At 42.1% G+C, this 22,853-nt stretch overlaps 1 protein-coding gene across 8 annotated transcripts in view; it reads right to left on the bottom strand.

The window, feature by feature from the left end:
• Nucleotides 1-1,347: 1,347 nt before the first annotated feature.
• The window catches only part of LOC106567580 (glutamate receptor 4), a 181,163-nt gene continuing 159,657 nt past the window's right edge, over nt 1,348-22,853 (bottom strand). The window contains exons 13-16 of one of the 8 annotated variants that reach the window (XM_014137068.2): nt 21,714-21,961; nt 18,351-18,465; nt 14,686-14,887; nt 1,348-3,723 (exon numbers count right to left, since the gene is read on the bottom strand). In XM_014137068.2, the coding sequence (XP_013992543.1) occupies nt 14,726-14,887; nt 18,351-18,465; nt 21,714-21,961 (525 nt within the window). In that variant the 3' untranslated portion in view covers nt 1,348-3,723; nt 14,686-14,725. Of the gene's footprint in view, nt 3,724-14,374; nt 14,888-17,424; nt 17,540-18,350; nt 18,466-21,713; nt 21,962-22,853 lie in introns of all 8 variants that reach the window. The other 7 variants (XM_014137066.2, XM_014137067.2, XR_006758608.1 and 4 more) reach the window with 7 other exon arrangements.

The raw sequence follows: 22,853 nt of genomic DNA, 5'->3' as shown, positions 1-22,853 counted from the left end.
GAAATCCTGTTGGGGGTTCACAGATGACTAGCCTTTTTATACTCAAAGGACTCATCCCTGCCAAATCAATATCTGCCTAACAGCATCCCACCTGCACCCCCCCCCCTACTCCTTTTGACTCTCAGTGAGGATGTGACCACAATCGGGCAGCTCGATCGGGCTGATCTGATGTTGGTTTCCTCTGGGGGTCAGAACCCTGCTGTCTTCCCTTTCTGACATATGTTGTCACATCTGTCTTACAGCAGACATCCTGTCCCCTTGGCTCCGTACGTCTTGGTTCCTCAGCTGTCTACAGCCGCCACAGCCTGCGTCCCTGTTTATATCGCTAGTAGCTATAGTATAGCAGTACACAGTGTTTTAGTGCAAGCATGACCATGGTTTACCGTGATATGGAGGGGAAGGTCAAGACTGAACATGAACAGGGTTGGTCTGCTTCAGTTAAGCCTACAACACAAGAACGCAATGAGCTACACAAAATGGCAATAAATCTGTAACTCTACGTAACTACACAGGGTCGCCATTTTGCGTAGATATAGGCTTTATTGTCACTGCAGCGTCAACCTGATTGGATGGTTTCATCTCCATGTCTTGGACCATCTGTTATGTTTGTAGTTGGGTTGTAGCTTCCAATAGAATACTGCCATTCTTTGATGATGTGGCACTCCTACATTAGGAGGATATCAAATGTAAGACCCCGTACACACTCAGGTTGTACAACGGATATCCACACATTTGACACGTAGTTGTAATACAACTGATATTTTGGCGATACAAAACTGATAACAGATATTTTTGTGATCCGTTGTATAACTGATGTGTGATTTACATCAATTGAAAAACTTGAGTGTGTATGGGGCCTAAGTGTCTCATAATGCTCACGTAAGCACGATGGCATTTTGCATCATCATGATACTGTGGCCCGTGACACTTTTCTTCTTGAATGTCCAATATCTTGAAAACTTGATTGCTGACATGCAAAACATTTTGGGACTGTGTCAACAGGGGAAAATGAAGAAAAAAAAAATACCAAAAGATTGTTTTGGAGTGGTATTCCCTCTAAACATTGGATACAAATTACATATAGCCTTTACATTAGACATTAAACTTATTGTCAGTTAAACACAAAATAGTTTTGTATTCTTATTGTAAAAACATAATTCATGATGCAGATATGACTTTTAAATATACTCTCCCTAACAGTCGACAATGCACCTTTGATTGAATCCCACCCTATGAGTGTGTTACAGGGTTATATAAAACATTTTTCACATACACACTCAAGTACATTCATCCAGTTAACACAGAACCCTCTCACCCTGTCCACAATGAAGACACAGTTACAAAGCCTTTGGATTTCCTTTTTACCAAAAAAGATTAAAATAAAGATTTGAATGGTTTAATTAAAATTTTACAGACATATGGCAGGACCAAAACAGATGGCCTGAAATATTTTAGCTGGTTTATTCTCTCAACGCAATAAGGTCCCTCCAGTGTGTGTGTGTGTGTGTGTGTGTGTACACATGTTGTGTATATGTGTCAGGGGAGGCTGCTGAGGGGAGGACGGCTCATAATAATGGCTGGAATGGAGTCAATAGAATGATATCAACCACATGGAAACCACGTGTTTGATGGTTGATGCCATTCCATTGACTCCATTCCAACCATTATTATGAGCTGTACTCCCATTAGCAACCTCCACTGATGTGTGTGTGTACGGACTGGATAGATATATATATATATGTGTACGTGTATGTGTGTAAGGGCAAAAGACGGGCAGCAAATGAAAACATTGAAAACATTGCACACATTTGTCCGACAACAACAATAGCAGAAGCAGGTTTTGGGGAAAAAGATGAAAATGAAATAGACAAAAGGATGACTTAGTAAAAGTCAGTGTCCTATTGCGGCCCACGGGCCCAGAGATTGTCCTTCCATCAGCCATGAGTTGAGACCTCCGCAAACAATGCATTAATAACTTCAATGAGAGGGAGGGGATCATATGTTCTGCTATAGTGTCCAGCCTGCTACTGAGGATCCACAGTGTTGGGGCCCAAGAGGGCCAAAGCTTTGACCATGGCTCAATAATACAAACAGTGTCTTCTTCTTCTTCATGATTTTTTATTAATAAATACTGTATAGGAAATAGCTTTGACTCTCAAAATAATATAGCAATGAGAACAATTTTTTTTCTCATTTCACATTTCATTTTTGCGTTATACTCTCCACACACAATAATCTAAAATATCTACCCAGATAAGAGACGTTCAACAGCCGTGAACGTTGAAAAAACGCTGAAAAACCAGGAGACGGACAGTTTATGTATTTGTTCGTTACAAAAAAATTGATTGAACGATATATAGTTAGATTTTGACAGCGGAAACGCAAGTAAAGGGCTTAAAATGTAAAGTTTGGTCTATGAGACACTTTCTGGTCTACGACTGCACAGTGAGGAGGTGTGGCTAGAGGATGGGGTGGGGCTAGAGGATTGGATGGGGCTAGAGGATTGGGTGAGGCTAGATAACATTCATCGCTGAATATATTAATATGTAGGGAACAGGTATCTGGATGGGCAGAGTTGATACTATACCCATGGTACATTGAGCATGAATGTTCAGCACTCTGTCTTCTGAACACAGTACTCTGTGTACTGAACATCGAAGAAATAAAACACTGTCTCAATGTCTCTCCTCAAACGTCTTATCCATTATTGCGATGAATTATTTCTTTAAAGATGTTTACAAAAAGAGAACAGTCCTCTGTCCTCTACCGAATCAGCTATTTACATCTGTTTAAAAAGCAAGCATGTTATGCAGTCTCCTCTATGTACCGCAAATATTTTTTCTTTAGCTTTGTCTTCACGGAATATACATATTTACTAAATCTTCACAGTTTATTTATCATATATTAATTATCAATAGAGTTACTGTAGTTCATTAATAATTATAGTTTTTATCTCCATGGTGACACTGGGGGACACTCCGCCTCATGATGTCAGTGATTTATATTTAGTGAATTGTTGACTGACAGTTGTCTTTCAAACACTGTTCTCAACTGGTAATAAATATTGTCCACTTTTTGATTGTGATTCAGTTTGCCAATTCACAGTCAGCAACCCAGAGATACACAGATACACAGTTACACGTTTACATTTGACAGTTTTCTGGTCATTTACTTTTCATTTTCCTTGCTCTCATTTCGTCCTCCTCCTCTTCCTTCGGCAGTGCGAGGTATGGTAGGTTGGTACAGGGTCTTGAGTGGAACATGTCAGACGCAATCTCTACCTCTGCACCGAAAAACGCCACCATGATTACAATACGCCCCAGCGTGACCACAGTGAAAATCCAGATTGTACTTTTCCACAGAAATCCTTCTAAAATGACCACCAATTCACTAGAGTCCCCATCTCTGCTACATTAGAAAACGTCCACAAATTTAGATAGTCCCCCTCTTCCCAGACAATAGTGGTGTCCGGTTAGGGTGGTGCTTGTCCTGTGTCTTTGTGGTATATGGTGGTTGTGGGTAGGTAGTTTTTTAAGGCACTTTGGAGGTTTTTGGTTTTCACGGGAGCTCGGAGGAGACCAAGGCCAGGCCGGAGCTCTGGCGGAGTGAGGGGCCCGAGTGGACCGCTTTGGGACAGTCAGGCGTCAGGACGCGTCCGTTTTCCCCCACGCTGCCTGTGATCGACAGGCGTGCCTTGTTCCTCATGGCCTCTGTGAAGGTCAGCTGGGGGGGGTGGAGGGGGGCATAAAGAGAGGGGTAATGAGAGAGAAAGGTAATGAGAGAGAAAGGGGAGATGGAGATAGAGAGAGGGGAGAGGTAGTGAGAAGTGGAGAGGTAGTGAGGTGGAGAGGGAGGTAGGGAGAAGAGATGAAAATAAGACAAAGACGGGGGAACAGATAGAGAAAGAGGGAGGGGGAAAAGAACGAGGGGGAGGCAAAGAGAGAGAGCAAGGGGGAAAGAGAGAGAGAAAGAAGAGTTGAGAGAGGGACAGAAAAAAACGTCAGCTCATATAGACGTTGGCCATGTCCGAATACTCATACTAGCGTACTACATACCTAAACTGCATAAAATGTACTCATCGTCGCATACTATTTGTGACGTAATGTTTAGTAAAAAGTATGCAGTATGCCATGGCCATAGTTTAATATTTTCTCGTCTTATTTCCAATCTTCAATTCGTTTTTGTTTACTTTCAGAGAACTATCAAATCTCGAAGCTCTCCTTTTAATCCGGTTTGAATGCATTGCGGGTGTGAAATTCCTGAAAAGGTTACAATTCATTCATACTACATGAGCAGCCAAAATTAGTATGACGTCCGGGCATTTAAAGCATACTCAATTTTCTAAATGTCACATACTATAAAACCTTCTTTTTTCACATACTCAATCGGCCTACTATTTAGGAGGCTAGTATGGGTTTTCGGACCCTGCCACACTACAAAATGACGCTAAAAGCTCTAAGATCAGGAATCATCATGAAGATGGGTAATGTTGGGGATGAATATTGTACAGAAACTACATCCAACGTCACACCACATAATTACAGGACATCCATCAGGGCCATTCAATAATAATATCTTATTACGCCACTTTATGTGTACATTTAATACACAACTTCCATTGACTACTATGGTTATTAGACAATGGATGATTCATGTGTGGGTGAGGGACCACAGGGCAGCTGACCAAGCAACAGTAAAGGGAATAAAGAGAGAGCTGAGAGAGCGCCAACAGGGGACACATAACCACGTCAGACACATACTGAGACTGAGACTGTAGATCTGCAAGTCTAATATCTCTGGACCCGAGGGAAATATCTTAGAGATAGGAGTTCAAATCAATATAACTCTTAGAGGGGCAGTTATCTTCCACTTACTTTAGGCTTTAACTCCCCAATAATGTACAGTGTTATATTGCTTTATCTAACTTTATGTGTGCATGGGGCTGTTTTCTCATTAAAACCTGTGGTTCTGCCTTCTGGTTTAGACAAAGGAGCAAGTGCCTGGGTGTCATAGTTGGGGTTGTGAAATTACAGAAACTTTCCCCAAACAATCCAGGTTGGAAGATTCCCGGAATCAGGAGGAAATACAGTAAGCAGGGAGGAAATCCTCCAACTAGGATTACTAGAAAACCTGAGAATTTTTGGGGAATCTGGGAAGATATCCAAAAATTCTCAGAAATTCTGTTTGGTGGATTCATGGAAGGAATAAGCAGGGAGGGAATACTCCAACAGGAAATCCTCAAACTGGGATATCTGGAACGCCTGGGAAACTACCCTGATATTCCCAGATTTCCAGAAATCCCAGTAGGAGCATTCCCAGAATCAGGGAGGAATAAGCGGGGAGGGATTCTTGCATCTGTGATTTCTATAAAATCTGGGAATTTGGGGAAAGTTTCTGGAAATTTGTAACACTAGTCAGTCAACAGCATGAGACATTGGGCTCTATTTTTGGCTGGCGCTAAGGAGACGCAAGTGTCAAATGAACATTAGTTTGCAATTTCATCATGTAAAAACTGGCATTTTCAAGCCCTAATGCCAGGTTTGGCAATTTACCTGCATGTCTAACATTGAGCTCGCTTGCGCTGAGGGAGAACGGTGGCAATATTTGAGGCGTGTCTGTAGCCCTTTACACTTGTACCCGTATACGGGTTGAAAATTGCCTATTTGGATACGGATAAGTACCTAAATTAGAACACAGTGGCTGTACAGTAACATGCTATATATGATGTCTGAGCTCTGGGTCTCCACTTCACAGCTCTGTATGGGTTTTGATTGACAGCCATTCTGAACTTGGGCACTGCACATGACAAGAAGTTGCCCTCATCCAACCCTCTAGTTTGCACATTTTTTGTGCAACTTTCACTGGGGACGGGGGGGACAGGGGTCCCCCCCACATTCTGAAATTGCATTTTTGTCCCCCCCAGTTTTATCGTTGCAATGTGACACAAAATACGGCAAGGGTGTGCTTTAGGACCATGAGGACGCCTCAGAGTGGTCGGGTAGGCTGTTTGTAGTAATCAAGTGGCTGGATTTAGGACCAAGCGGACACCACAGAGCGGGCTGAAAGGCTGTGTGAAGGCAAAGCTTCTGGAAGGCTGGCTGGACCAGCACGGGAGAGTTGAGCATAGTTCAGTGTGTATGTGTTGTGCTCTTTCACCAAGTTGTAAAAGAGAGCAGAAACTGGCTACTCTTTAGTTGACTGATGTAGCTGGCAAGGTAACTGCTGTTTAACTTAACAGAAAAAACTAAACTAGTGTTTATTTGCAGTGCTCAGTAGTATTGTAACTGACATGTAACGTTAGCTAATGTTTCATCCCGTCTCGGCTGAGGTGAATGAATAAGCTACGCTAGCTAGTAGCTACCACAGCCAGGTCAGCTCTGGCCTCTAGTTATCTGTCAGAGAGCAACATAAGGTGGCTATTATTACTATCTGACAGCTGTTGTTTGTATGGAAATGTTTTGTAGCCTTTGTTTCAGAACAGAAGTAAATTAACTTGGCTAGCTTTCGCCAGTTGATGTACTGTTAGAGAGAGAGCTGGCCAAAAGTTGGCTAATGTTAGCTATTCTTTCTGCCTCAATCACACTAGAAATGAATCAAACAATGAAACCATCGGCTAAACGTTTGAAGATTGCACTGAAAACACATCAGAACATCACTGTGAGTTTTATTAGTCAGTATGGCAATGTAATGTCAGTTTCCCAAACTAATTCCCTACTTTTCACACTGACACAGTAATAAACAGCTCTAACATTACAGGCTTCACTGTTATGGTAAACAGTAGTAGAGGTCTGTGCAGGACCGATTTCTTCATCCCCACCTGCTGGCTTTCTGTTCGACTCCCACCCGCTACCGAAAGAACTGGTCCAACTGCAGTCCCGCAATGTTATTTTAGGCTTATGTGTGACACAGCTCACTTGGCTGCCATAGTCCCAGCAATTTTTGTGGCCTATAGCCAATATCAAATGCACAAAAATAACTTAAGAAATAGGTTAAATTACCAGAGATTCTCACATGGCCCTTATATTGTATTACTGGGCTATATCAGCAAATATGCTAGATGTAGTTTGAAGAGAGCAGAGTTGGAGAGACTTCCACTTTCTCTTGAGCTATTTTTATAGCAGACCATTTAGGAGTGGGAAGATTTTCAGACAGAGAAATATGGGTGATCAATATGTAGGCCTATTCCGAGGCAATGTAGTAAACTATAGCCTAATCATAGGCCTATTTAGGAAGTACATTTCCTTGGAAAGATAACTGCCCCATGCTTCTCATATGCATAGGCTATAGCCTGCTCTATTTAATTGAGACAACATGCGCACCTGATCTCGCAGGTATGGTTACTGAACTGGAAGCAGCAAGAATGATAAAACACTTTATTCTCTCTGTGCAGCAAACACTGGACAAGCCAGATGCTTTTTTAAGGCAGTCTGACAAACCTCCAAAGTTGATTTCCAAACTGTATCAAGGATTGATAGAGGCTTTCCCGATGACACAAAACATGTCAAACAAAAATGTGAGGAAGACCTGGTGCAGTGGCTTGCAAAAGTAATGATCCCCCTTGACGTTTTTCCTATTTTGTTGCATTACAACCTGTAATTTAAATAGATTTTTATTTGGATTTCATGTAATGAACGTACACAAAATAGTCCAAATTGGGGAAGTGAACTGAAAAAAAAAAAAACGGAAAAGTGGTGCATGCATATGTATTCACCCCTTTGCTTTGAAGCCACTAAATAAGATCTGGTGCAACCAATTACCTTCAGAAGTCACATAATTAGTTAAATAAAGTCCACCTGTGTGCAATCTAAGTGTCACATGATCTGTCACACATACACACACACACACACACACACACACACACACACACACACACACACACACACACACACATATATACATACATACACATATATATATATATATATATATATATATATATATATATACATACACACCTGTTCTGAAAGGCCCCAGAATCTGCAACACCACTAAGCAAGTGGCACCACCAAGCAAGCGGCACCATGAAGACCAAGGAGTTCTCCAAACAGGTCAGGGACAAAGTTGTGGAGAAGTACAGATCAGGGTTGGGTTATAAAAACATATCAGTTAATTTGAACAACCCACGGAGCACCATTAAATCCATTATTAAGAAATGGAAAGAATATGGCACCACAACAAACCTGCCAAGAGAGGGCCGCCCACCAAAACTCACGGACCAGGCAAGGAGGGCATTAATCAGAGGCAACAAAGAGACCAAAGATAACCCTGAAGGAGATGCAAAGCTCCACAGCGGAGATTGGAGTATCTGTCCATATGACCACTTTAAGGCGTACACTCCACAGAGCTGGGCTTTATGGAAGAGTGACCAGAAAAAAGCCATTGCTTAAAGAAAGAAATAAGCAAACACGTTTGGTGTTCGCCAAAAAGCATGTGGGAGACTCCCCAAACATATGGAAGAAGGTACTCTGGTCAGATGAGACTAAAATTGAGCTTTTTGGCCATCAAGGAAAACTCTATATCTGGTGCAAAGCCAACACCTCTCATGTTTTTCATCCCATGTTTTTCATCGACAGGGACTGGGAAACTGGTCAGAATTGAAGGAATGATGGATGGCGCTAAATACAAGGAAATTCTTGAGGGAAACCTGTTTCAGTCTTCCAGAGATTTGAAACTGGGACGGAGGTTCACCTTCCAGCAGGACAGTGACCCTAAGCCTACTGCTAAAGCAACACTCGAGTAGTTTAAGGGGAAACATTTAAATGTCTTGGAATGGCCTAGTCAAAGCCCAGACCGTGATCCAATTGAGAATCTGTGGTATGACTTAAAGATTGCTGTGCACCAGCGGAACCCATCCAACTTCAAGGAGCTGGAGCAGTTTTGCCTTGAAGAATGGGCAAGAACTCCAGTGGCTAGATGTGCCAAGCTTATAGAGACAAACCCCAAGAGACTTGCAGCTGTAATTGCTGAAAAAGTGGCTCTACAAAGTATTGACTTTAGGGGGGTGAATAGTTATGCACGCTCAAGTTTTTAGTTTATTTGTGATATTTCTGGTTTGTTTCACAATAGAAAATATTTTGCATCTTCAAAGTGGTAGGTAGGTATGATGTGTAAATGAAATGATACAAAAAATCTATTTTAATTCCAGGTTGTAAGGCAACAAAATAGGAAAAATGCCAAGGGGGGTGAATACTTTCGCAAGCCACTGTAGAAGCTATTGATGATGATGAATGGATACAGATATGCCCAGTTATGTTCATATCATCTCAGACATAAATTACTGCAGTATAAGACCATCCATAGAACATACTATATGCCAGTGAAACTGAATTACATGCACTCAGAGATGTAGTTCCTCTGCTGGAGGTGCAAAACATAAAAGGGATATATTTGCATATGTGTCTTCTTTTATCTCAGTATGTCTACATATTCTCCCTTCTCCCTGTTTTTGTTTGCTTAGAAATGTTGATACTGGAGACTTATCTGAAGAAATTGTGTAACAAAGCATTTATAGCGGCTAAATAATGCATTGCCATTAATTGGAAGGTAGGTTATCTGTCACGTCCTGACCAGTATAAGGGTTATTTGTTATTGTAGTTTGGTCAGGACGTGGCAGAGGGTATTTTGTTATGTGGTTCGGGGTGGTGATTTATGTAGTAGGGTGTTTGATTTATTATTTCCGGGTTTTGGTCTATGTTCTATGTTTTGTATTTCTATGTTCTTTCTGTTTTGTTGTATTTCTATGTTTAGGTTGATGGGGGGTTGGACTCTCAATTGGAGGCAGGTGCTTTCTCGTTGCCTCTGATTGAGAGTCCTATATATGGGTAATTGTTTGGTTTGGTGTTGTGGGAGATTGTTTCTTGTTTTTGCCTGTGTGAGCATGAGAAGACTGTTTTGTTGTTCGTGCATTCTTCGTTTTGTTGTTTTGGTGTTCTCTTTATTTAAAATAAATATCAAGATGAGCATCCACATTCCTGCTGCGTTTTGGTCCTCTATTCCCGACGACAACTGTTACATTATCCTTCCACAATGTCAAGTTATGTATCACTAGATTTGATTTATTACAAGATTAAGGGTATACTGGGCAACTTTCATAAGGTCTGGATGCCTTATATGGAATACAGTACGACTAAAGGAGTCTGTATTGAAAACATGCTCAGGGGAGATAACTATTTAGGCAATCCCTAGCTGTTGGGCTGCTCAGTCGTGCCCCTAATGGTCTGCCGTCCTGTGGGTTGTCTCTCTGGCCTTGGCTTAACAGACCCAAAAGCAATAATGAATGTTTCACTAAGGTCCTAAAGCTGAGTGGGGTGTGTTGAGGCGCTGTAGGATGGTGGACCCCTAGGGACAGGACGGGTTGACCCAGCTATATTGTAAAAATAGTAAAAAGAGCTCGACAGTACTAGTAGTCCAATGAGATTAATTCTATTAATGATTTGCGGTTTCTGTGTGTTAATGTACAGTTGAAGTCGGAAGTTTACATACACTTAGGTTGGAGTCATTAAAACTCGTTTTCAACCACTCCACACATTTCTTGTTAACAAACTATAGTTTTGGCAAGTCAGTTAGGACATCTACTTTGTGCATGACAAGTAATTTTTCAAACAATTGTTTACAGACAGATTATTTCACTTATAATTCACTGTATCACAATTCCAGTGGGTCAGAAGTTTACATACACTAAGTTGACTGTGTCTTTAAACAGCTTGGAAAATTCCGGACAATGATGTCATGGCTTTGGAAGCTTCTGATGGGCTAATTGACATAATTTGAGGTGTATCTGTGGATGTATTTCAAGGCCCACCTTCAAACTCAGTGCCTCTTTGCTTGACATCATGTGAAAATCCAAAGAAATCAGCCGAGACCTCAGAAAAAAATTGTAGACCTTCACAAGTCTGGTTCATCCTTGAGAGGAATTTCCAAACGCCTGAAGGTACCACGTTCATCTGTACATATAATAGTGCGCAAGTATAAACACCATGGGACCACGCAGCCATCATACCGCTCAGGAGATGAACGTACTTTGGTGCGAAAAGTGCAAATCAATCCCAGAACAACAGCAAAGGACCTTGTGAAGATGCTGGAGGAAACAGGTCCAAAAGTATCTATATCCACAGTAAAACGAGTCCTATATCGACATAACCTGAAAGGCTGCTCAGCAAGGAAGAAGCCACTGCTCCAAAACCGCCATAGAAAATCCAGAATACAGTTTGCAACTGCACATGGGGACAAAGATCCTACTTTTCGAGAAATGTCCTCTGGTCTGATGAAACAAATATAGAACTGTTTGGCCATAATGACCATTGTTATGTTTGGAGGAAAAAGGGGGAGGCTTGCAAGCCGAAGAACACCATCCCAACCATGAAGCCCGGGGGTGGCGGTATCATTTTGTGGGGATGCTCTGCTGCAGGAGGGACTGGTGCACTTCACAAAATAGATGGCATCATGAGAAAGGAAAATTATGTGGATATATTGAAGCAACATCTCAAGACATCAGTCAGGAAGTTAAAGCTTGGTCTCAAATGAGTCTTCTAAATGGACAATGACCCCAAGCATGGCAAAATGTCTTAAGGTCAACAAAGTCAAGGTATTGGAGTGGCCATCACAAAGTCCTGACCTCAATCCCATAGAAGTTTTGTGGGCAGAACTGATAAAGCGTGTGCCAACAAGGAGGCCTACAAACCTGACTCATTTACACCAGCTCTGTCAGGAGGAATGGGCCAAAATTCCCCCAACTTATTGTGGGAAGCTTATGAAAGTTTACTCGAAACGTTTGAACCAAGTTAAACATTTTAAAGGCAATGCTACCAAATACTAATTGAGTGTATGTAAACTTCTGACCCACTGGGAATGTGATGAAAGAAATAAAAGCTGAAATAAATCATTCTCTCTACTATTATTCTGACATTTCACATTCTTAAAATAAAGTGGTGATCCTAACTGACCTAAGACAGGGAATTTCTACTTGGATTAAATGTCAGGAATTGTGAAAAACTGAGTTTAAATGTATTTGGCTAAGGTGTATGTAAATTTCCGACTTCAACTGTATGAGGTGTATGTGGGCTGGCTGGTCAGTCTGGCTGAAATTTGATAAAGAGGATGTGTTCATAAAGAATCAAAAGTGTGTATTTTTTAAAGAGTTGTTCATTTTTTAGGCTATTGGTTAAAGGTGCAACACAATATCTATTATTGAATTACCTTTGATCTAGTGCAGTCTTATGAATCACTTAAACATATTTAATAATGATCTCTTACCTAGCTTGATGACTGTGGGCATTTTTGCTTAATTTTTCTTCCAAATAGAGTCTGCATATTGGATTGTGTAAAAATGCAGGAAATTAGCTTTACATGCCACAAAAAAATTCTGGGGGAGGACCCCCAGGTGGTTATGTCCCCACCACTTATGAAACCAAAGTGGCAAAACCGGTATTTTGAAAGATGAGAAGTTGAGGATTATAACAATAATAAATATCACTTTGATGTCACAAGCCAAACACCCGTTAGTCCAAATGTGCCCTTCACATCCTTCCATACTATAAAACTCATGTAATATACAGGGTCAATGTTTATGATCACTATGTTTAATGTACAGTAACAAGATGACATGGTGTTATATCCTGGGTTGTCTTGAACAGAATGAGCCTGTGTTTGTTGTATTGCGAAGAATATTTGCCTTGGACCACACATCTGAATGCACTCATGACTCCATTCTATGCACTCCAAAATTACTGTCCACTTCTCTGAATTGCCTAGTGAAAGCTTAACACTGTACGATTATCTTTTATAATTTAGCTAGTCATGTTGGCAATAGATCAAGCTTTCAAATGATGTCTACTTGACCCAGATTGTGATTTATAATGGACAGTTTTTGGATTGCGTAAACAAGCACAGTAATGGTGTAAAGGCAAGGGTGCAGGGCTGTGTTCCAAAGAAAACAACTACAAGTTTGCTTGCTCTAGTTCCTCAGCTGAGAGAGCTCCATAAAGCACCTTATAGTTGAAGACTCTTCCTTGAGTCATAAAAGTGCATTGAAATTACTTAGGAACTGTGCACACTTTGGAGAGGTGTGTGGCCACTTGGAAACTCTAGTTAGACCTCTTACTCAAACCCTTGTAATGTTTTTTTCTTATGTTGCACCTACCCCAAATTTTCCAAGTATATTCTCATCATGTTACTGAATGTATCAAGAGTATTTTCAGATTTCGTTATCAACAAATGCGCTGAAAAGTACAGTAAACGTAAAACGCACATAAAATCAACAGCGGATTCAGTCTTGTGTCAGGAAAACTGTTGTGTTCTCACCTTTAGTCTAATATTTTTTCCCCATAATCTCCAAATTGTACCCTTTTAATTGCTACCATGGTTATGCATATGCTTTCCATATTTTTCTGTAAGAAACATTTCAATGTAGCCCAATCCATATATGCCAATTTCCACAAGAGTAAGGGGTTAAAAACAAGTGCAAAAGTGACAATTTCATGCAGCTCTAATGGGTAGTTTTAAGACCTATAAAAAGCAGTTCTTAATGGCAAATCAGTTGATAATGGCATGGAAGAAAATATATGCCTTTTGTGCCGGTGAATCTTGTATTAGAAATATAAGAAATGATTGGCTCCCCCCATTTTGTTTAATTTGATTAAAAACCAAGCATAACCTACCCTCCCCTTGGTCAAGGCTGGTTAAGCAGCATCGTTTTTACCCTAATGCTTTTTCATTATTTACAATTTACATACCTGCATTTCGCTTGTTCAAGAAGGTTACCCATCCCTATTTTCAAAGAGTGCCCCTCGTCCGAAAACCAAAGACAAGCTCCTCTAAACTATTGTATTAAGTCGAACTATAATGCCATATCAAAGGCCGCAAACATATTTAACGTAACTAGGCTATAAGGGACTAACATTTGAATTGGAGTTGATGACAATGCAGTACATAAAATACCATAAATACACAACTTGAAGCAACCACATATGGAGCATGTGCTAATTGGTAAGTGAGGGGCCAAGCCTTGAAACACCTACAACTGGTTTATTCATCAAAATCCAGCCTTTTGCCACCACCAGCTACTGCGTCCATTATTCAGTTGTGAAAATAGCAAAAATATTTCTGGCACAACCCCGAACCTATAACGCTACCGCCAGCGCTAAGATTTGCCATTGTGTTAGGTTTGTTAAAATAGAGCCCCTTGTCTGCAGCCAAACAGACAATAGCCGCTGCGGCCATATTAAAGCCCCCACTGGGAAGCCAGGAGACAGACAAGGACGTCACATGACCACAAACAAGCTAATCACAAAGCAGAAGAATCAGAGGAAGCATTGCCACACAGTCAATCAGCAGCACGGCAAGCTAGCTAGTGGACAATAAGGGAGGTTCAACTTACAGTACCATAGGAGGGGGGCCTAGAGGGGTGGTTGGGGGATGGATGGGGCTATTCCTGTACCAGCATTATATCTTAACATCCCCATTGCTTCCGTAACTGTCAAAAACCTCACTACACGTGACTAAGTTTTGGGTGCTTGGGGAAGGGCTGGGGCTGTGGCCGGGACTATAGTCAGGGCTGTAGCCTGGACTGTGACTGGGTTGAGGGCTTGTTCTGGGGCTGGAGCAGGTGGGGTGGGGGCTGCTAGGGGTTAGGTGGTGGGGGATGTGGTGGTGGTTTGGGTGGTGGTGTTCAGACGTCGGTGCCTCCACCTTCATTCGCTTGGCCTCGTTCCGGGACTTGTAGCAGAACTCAATGAGGGCCACCAGCATGGCCAGGCCCAGGCCCCCCACGAGGATATAGAAGACCCCCGCCACGTTGCTCAACGACAGGGCCTGAGACGACTTGTCCTGGGGCGGTTGGAGGAGAGACACAGGGCAGACAGGCAGTCAGAGACGTGGCGGTGGTGGGGGGCTGAGAACACACACACATGCAAACATACTCACAAACATACTCATATATACAGTGCCTTCGGAAAGTATTCTGACCCCTTGACTTTTTCCACATTTTGTTACGTTACAGCCTTATTCTAAAATGGATTAAATAAAACTATTTCCTCAGCAATCTACACACAATACAGCATAATGAAAATGTGAAAACAGGTTTTTATAAATGTTTGCAAATTTATACAAAACAAAAACAGATATACCTTATTTATATAAGTATTCAGACCCTTTGCTATGACACTCGAAATTGAGCTCTGACAGAGCTCTAGAGTTCCTCTATGGAGATGTGATAACCTTCCAGAAAGACAAGCATTTCTGCAGCACTCCACCAATTAGGCCTTTATGGAAGAGTGGCAAGACGGAAGCCACTTCTCAGTAAAAGGCACGATAGCCTGCCAAAAGGCCCCTAAAGGACTCTCAGGCAATGAGAAACAAGATTCTCTGGTCTGATGAAACCAAGAATGAACTCTTTGGCCTGAATGCCAAGCGACACGTCTGGAGGAAACCTGGCACCATCCCTCCGGTGAAGCATGGTGATGGCAGCATCATGCTGTGGGGATATTTTTCAGTGGCAGGAACTGGGAGACTAATCAGGATCGAGGCAAAGATGAACAGAGCAAAGTAGAGGTCCTTGAGCACTCAGGACCTCAGACTGGGGTGAAGGTTCACCTTCCAACAGGACAACGACCCTAAGCACACAGCCAAGGCAATGCAGGAGTGGCTTCAGGACAAGTCTCTGAATGTCCTTGAGTGGCCCAGCCAGAGCCCGGACATGAATCTCTGGAGAGACCTGAAATTAGCTGCGCAGCAACGCTCCGCATCCAACCTGACAGAGCTTGAGAGGATCTGCAAAGAAGAATGGGAGATACTCCCCAAATACAGGTGTGCCAAGCTTGAAGCTCCATACCCAAGAAGACTTGAGGCTGTAATCGCTGCCAAAGGTGATTCAACAAAGTACTGAGTAAAGGGTCTGCATACTTACATAAATCTGATATTTCTGTATTTTTTTTAAATATAAATTGGAGCAAAAAATATAAACTGTTTTTGGGGTATTGTGTGTAGATTGATGAAGGAAAATAATGATTTAATCAATTTTAGAATACGGCTGTAACCTAACAAAATGTGGAAAATGTCAAGGGGTCTGAATACTTTCCAAATTCACTGTACCAGGCAATTATATTACACATTACAACACACGTGCACAAATACATAGTTGACAAATCTAATACACACACAAACACACTTTGACAAACTCACACACACATATATATATATATATATTTTCCAGCTCAGACCTGCTCTTGCTTTCAGCTATGTGGCTACCGCTACAGCTGATATCACAATGATGTTCCCATGCCAACCAATCTAATGACGTCTTGATAAAGTGTGACTATGACATTTTTACAGCATTTAAGGAGGAAAACAATTATTCTAAATTCACTGGCTGCCTAAATGACTCAGTTAAAAATGTCCTTGGTCTCCACTCTCAAGTAGCTCCCTAGCCCTCTGTTATCTCTGCTTATAGTCATTGTGCAATTAGAGGCTGTGATTTAAGACAAAGGGTGCAGCTCTTTCACGTTTCTTATATCCCACTTCTCAGGTTAGTCGCCTGCTCCTAAAGGGGAGGCTTTCTTTTCAAAAGCAATCTGTTTAGGTTCGAGACTTTACGAAACGCTGCCTTGCATGTTATCTACTGCTGATTGGAGTGTGGGAGTGAGAACTTTCAAACAAGTCTTCAAAACTTGAGATCTACTTTTTAATTATACATGACAAGGAAATGCACTTGGCAAGAACTTTTGACCCTAAGGCGTTTACATGCTGCTTTGTTGAGGCAGGAGTTCTCTTTACATGCTTGAGTATTGCCCAATGGATAAACTTACTAGAACCAATCTAGAGTGGGCTACAACGACTGGCATACTAATCATAGAAATATAATAGAGTTTACCAGTCAAGGTAAGAGGTTCCATGCCTGTTCCACTCATTCTACTTCTATGATACTAATAATCTGCCGTGACATTACAACTGCACAACTTTAATACATGCACTGCTAAGTGCACTACTAAGTATACACTACTAAGTGTGGCACAGATACAGGTGACAACCATATCAATGTGATCCTGCAGGTCTCACCATTTCATACATTGCTGTGCTGTTGCTACCACTGAATTGTGAGCATGCCTTCTAGTATGATGTTTTGTATCCCTCAGGCTACGCCTTAAGTCTCTCTCTGTCCTGTCTTTGTGTATGTATGTGTGTGTGTCAGCCAGCCTGCCTGCTCTCCTGCCTCCCTATCTGTCTGCCTCCCTATCTGTCTGCCTGTCTACCTGCCTGCCTCTATCTGACTGTGTCTGTCTGTGTGCCCGTCTGCCTTCCTACCTGCCTTTCTACCTGCCTACCTGTCTGCCTCCCTGCCTATCTTCCTATCTGTCTGTTTGCGGTGGGGTTCATCAGTGTGACAGAACAGTCAGTGAGGAGGTGTGGTCCCAGGACTTGCAGGAGACTGACCTTACTTCCTGAGGCCGTGGGTCCACACTCGCCCTTATCGTACCACCATTTGTTTTTCAGCTTGTCTAAGACGCCTGATTCACTCAGTTTCAACACGGCTAGGTTTACTGGAGTTCTTCGAAACCGCACGTGTGAGGTCGAGGGGTCGGGGAGGGGTCAGGGGGGGAAATAACATAAATAACATCATAGGACATGTTATTTTATGTTATTCAGTCAAAAATGTAAAGAGCCCATACAGAGCACTTAACAGCTGAAAGTGACGGAGACAGGGGCCCCATTGGTTTACATGTCTCTATGCTCGTGGTAGTGGAGAGGGGGCTAGGGGGTTGGTTTATGGGTGCCTGAGGGGCTGAGCACTACAGAAATATACATGGGGCCCCCACTGCATCGCTTTCTGGAACGGGCACATACTGCCGAGGCTTATCTCACAACAAACAATCGGAGGCTATTACTGTGAAGCTACAATTATTGGCTGAATTTTGTACCAAAGTCAACAACAATAAAAAACAACAGAATTAAAAAAATATATATTTATCAGTTTTTTTAACTATGGAAGTCATATTGAGATGTACATCTCTTTTTCAAGTGAGCCCCATGAAGGACAACTTCACATTTTGCCATAAGATACTGTACATTTATGGCATGCACAATGTAGTGTTTAGTGGGACTACATAATATGACTGACTTCAAGGTATCTTCAAAAATGATTCACTTAAGCTTTAGGTTACAAATAGGTGAACAATATTAACATCTACCAAAAGCAAATATTTGTGGTTTGACAGTAATCGCTCTCAACTCGTCCAGAACTATAATATGTGCCACTGTGGCACATCACAACGCCACTGTTGGTCGCCCCGGCAGATGCGCCTGTTACCACGAGAACAGTTTTACCCAATCGGCATGGGGCTGACACAAGGATGGCTAACCTTCTCGCCACCTCCGCCGCTGCCACACTCTCCCTTGTCGTACCACCACTTGTTTTTCAATTTGTCCAACAGGCCTTGTTCATTCAGTTTTAACACTGCCAGGTTAACTGCGCTTCTTGAAAATGATAAAACATATTTGGGTGAGTGAAGGTGAGTCGATAGCATCCAATTGGGGATAGGAGGGGGAAAGGGGGGATTATAAAGGGGGGACAAGGGTGGAAATAGGGGTGTGTTAATGCTCTATCTGTAACAATAAACCCTCACTCCCTCTCCCACCTTCCCTCCATACACACACGGGTGAACAATAACTTCCACTTAAGACACTTGGAGACTGTGACATTTTGATTTAAGTGGAAAGTTAGTATTAGCCCCACAGATAGGACCCTCATACACAGAATGGACAAACCTCTCGTTGGGACTTGGTTCACTTCAGAGTTTGATCCAAGGAAACTAAATTGAAGTAAATGAAACTTAAATCTCTATTTGTTTCCTTGGTTGTATCCCTGTGGCCTTTGTTTTTCTGTAAATGACCTGATTGACGGATAAACTCCATTACACATATTGTGTCTCCAAAATAGCACCCTATTCCCTATGTAGTGCCCATAGGGAAAAGATTGTGTAGTGACATCATTTTGATATATATTTTGATTCAGAGGAGTAAAACTTGCATCAAGAGAGATTTGTCCACGTGCATTCAGTGCATTTCAACTGTACTTTGCAGTAATATCAGGTACACATCGACAATGAAAGAGACAGAAATGTAGCTTAACTGACAGCAACATTATTAAAATAAATATTTCAGTAAAAGCTGATGAGAAAAAAGAAAAATATAATTAAACGTCACCTTGCTTAACCTTTTTAGGGTCACTTTAGGGTTAATGCCTTGTGAAATAGCTGCTTTGTCTGACATCATAGCCGCTCTGCATGCTGATTTGTGGGTTTCCATGGTGACAACCATAGAAGTGACTGACAGAAGATAGTGGGCGCGTTCCTCTGCCCAGACATTGCTGATGCATGCCCGATCTTACAACGCCTGGATAGCAATGTTCCCTCTAAACTACGTGTGTGCGTGGCCATGCACTTCCTGCAGGACTGCCACGCTGAAGAAATGCCATGCCGCGCAGAGACACAAGAGACACAAGAGACTGAGTTCGCCCCATTAGTTTGCACGATATAGATCAATGTTTGTTCTGTGATCGAATCAACATTATATCGGCCCCTTTTCAATGCAACAAAACAAAACAAATCTAACTTTGTAAGAACAAGTCTGTGATTTTGTTGTAGGCAGAGCCACCCGTGAGTGAATGTGCTTTTCAGATCAGAGCACAGGGCCAGAGGTGTGCACATTTGTTCATATTCTTTGCTAGTTAGCGAGTTATTAGCCCAGTTATAAATAAGTATAGGTCAGCAATGGGGAGTTACTCCTTCCTACATGAGCACAGAATGTGTAGGCTACATTTCAATCTGTGTTTGAAAAGCTAGTCAGGTAAAAAAAAACGTATGTATTAATTAAAGGGGCAGTGTTGTATTTTGAGACAGGCTTGAATATCAAAGAAATCAAAACCTATTTCCATGTGAAAATATTATGGGATTCGCTCCATTGGTTTTGTTGGTAGGCCTACATTACGCTCAAATTGCTACAATAGCCTATTGGCTACTGTCTAAAACTGTAAGGGTACAGCCTGTGTTCACTGTAAGCGCAAGCCGGAAGTCGCACAAAATTTCCGCTCACAAGACCTAACATTTGCTCAGTGTCCCCAAAAATGTTAGGGAACATTGATGGATAGGTATTTTAAAGTATCAGCTAGCCACATCGTATGTTACAGCAATCTGTCTGTTGATGACGTGACACACAATCATTGGTTGATGCATGCAACGTCTGAGCCAGGGAACGCGACTGATAATTTAGCTAAATAAAAATGGCCGCCATCTGGAACTACTGTGATCTGTCTGTCAGTGACTCCTCTTGCTGAAAACAGTGGGTAAATCCAGTACCAGTCATTGTTTGCATTGCAAACCCATGTTGCCTTCTAGAGAAGCACGTCAGTGGAATTTACAGGATTGGAGTTGGATTCAGATAAGTTTAGTGGCATTAGTGTGTGTGTACGCGCGCATGTGTTCCAAGCAAAGTGCATGCCCAGCCCACCTCAGTATTCCCCACTTTCCAGCCATTATTTTCCTGTTCTTGTGGGGTGTTAGTTCACTTGTCACATAATTGTTGCTAGATCAATTTATTTTAAAAGAAAACCAATGCACATACTCTTGCTTATACAAAGCACATTTTCCTGTTGATGTTATGATCGCTGAAACACACTGCTATAATCCAGTGGATTTACATCTGGTTTATCCTAATAGCGTTGAGTATCTCACTCCATTATGCAGCTGTTACATTTATCAGAACCGTATTTATGATCTTTTATCAATTTTGACAACCGTTGCTATTGCACACACACACACACACACACACACACACACACACACACACACACACACACACACACACACACACACACACACACACACACACACACACACACACACACACACACACACACACACACACACACACAATCTAGGCTCTATTACATTTTTCAATTCCTTTCAGTATGAGCATGCTCCCATTCTTTTGATAGATGAGAGTTTCTAGTTTTGGCGAAGTGAAACTAACTCCCCGTGGTGAGTTGGAATGATATTGTATTTTTCGGCAGGCCTGTAAATTCCACTGTGTGTATAAATCATCTCTAGAGTCCAGCCAAGTCAGACAGGACTGAGCATTCACATCCCTTATATCCCACCATCTCATATGAAACTTACTATGTCTGCGTCCCAAATAGCACTCTATTGCCTATGTAATGCAGTTACGGTTGCAACATTCTGGTAATTTTCCCCAAATTCCCAGGTTTTCCAGAAATTCCAGTTCGTGATATTCACAGATTCCAGAGGGAAGAAGCAGGAAATCCAGGAATTTGGGGAAAGTTAACAGAATTCTGCAACATTGGTCATAGTAATATTTAAGAATAATATTAAGGCTCATCAACATGCTGTTGTGACTCCTACTGGCACACCAACATAAAGCAGCACAAACATTACCTGAGAACAAGGAAGTAGAGCTGCAACAAAACCAACTGTTGCCATGACCGCATGCCACGCCACACCACACCAAACACAAATGTAAAAGCCACTACCTTTACCTTCATGATCATGAAATAATTGTCCCAAACCAAACTCACCATAACTCAAACTTAACAAAAAAAAGAAGTGTTATATGAGCGTTATTATACATATTCAGGCAGCACGCCAGGGAAGGTGGAATAACATAACAACACGCACAGCTTGGACATATTGTTATACCACTCCACCCACCTTAACAGTGAACCCTTGGGGGTGGCCACTCCGTATCCTTTGGAGTCCAGGTTTCCGCCGACCTTCATGGTGTCGCAGGGCTTCCGCTGTTCCGTGTACTCGTTCATGGTTGACTCCAATAGGAAAGCGTACTTCCCTTTGCTCTTCCGCACACGTACAACCCCCTCCTGGGTGTTCTTGGTAAACACCGTCGGTTCGGCCGACTTCATGTAGCCCCACATCTTCTCGTAGACTGCGATCTTTGACCTCTGTGGTTGGTTTGGGGGCAGATCAGGGGAGGGGTGGAAGAAGAGTAGAGGTGGAGGAGGGAGGAGAGAGAGCATAGAAAGAGCACAGCCAAGTAGAGACGAGGACATGGAGGGGTTAACGTATAGTACAGAGTTACTGGTGGAGGAGCGAGTGTTGACTGAAAACAGTTACTGTAAAAACACACTCCTCCCTGAGTGAACAAGTGTGCTTGAATGATCTGATCAGTCTGGTGTCATGCGTGTGTCTGTGTGTGTCTGTGTGTGTCAGAGCTGATCAGTCCAGTACTACTCACCCTGAATTCTCATACTATATATTTCTTCCTAGTAACTGGGTCGTTCCACCAATTCGGAGCCTTTTGAGAAGTGTAACTTGGTCAAAAAGAAACTTTCTGTTATAAAGAGCACCATGTTCAACTTCATAACAAAAACATGTTTTCCCATCTCAAGAGGGTAGCCCTTAACGCTCGTACCCACGTACGGGTTGAACATTTCCGATTTGGGCACTAATAAGTGGCTGTACAGTAACATGCTGTACATGACGTCAGAGCTCTGGCTCTGCATTTCACAGCGCTCTATTGGTTTTGACTGACAACTGTTCTGAACTTGAGCACCGCGCGTGACAAGAAGATTACCCCATCCTTCCCGCTAATTGCACATTTGTTGTTGTCTGAGTGAGGGAAATGCTGTAAATGAAGATGACTCAATGTATTTTGAAAGATGAGATGTTAAGGATTATAATAAATACAGCTTTGATGTCATACAATCTTCCAATGTTAGGCTCTCGCAAGGCAATTCAAAGAAACAGATCGTAATTTTGGTGCGCATAGAAAGGAGGCATGAGTGCATTCAGGTGCGTGTGCATTCTTCGCTATAAACAAACACTGGCTCATTC

Source organism: Salmo salar, chromosome ssa13, assembly GCF_905237065.1.
Source record: "Salmo salar chromosome ssa13, Ssal_v3.1, whole genome shotgun sequence".
In the NCBI taxonomy this organism is placed as follows: Eukaryota; Metazoa; Chordata; class Actinopteri; order Salmoniformes; family Salmonidae; genus Salmo; species Salmo salar.
Note: the sequence above shows the minus strand (reverse complement) of the source record. Positions and strands in the feature narration are given on the sequence as shown.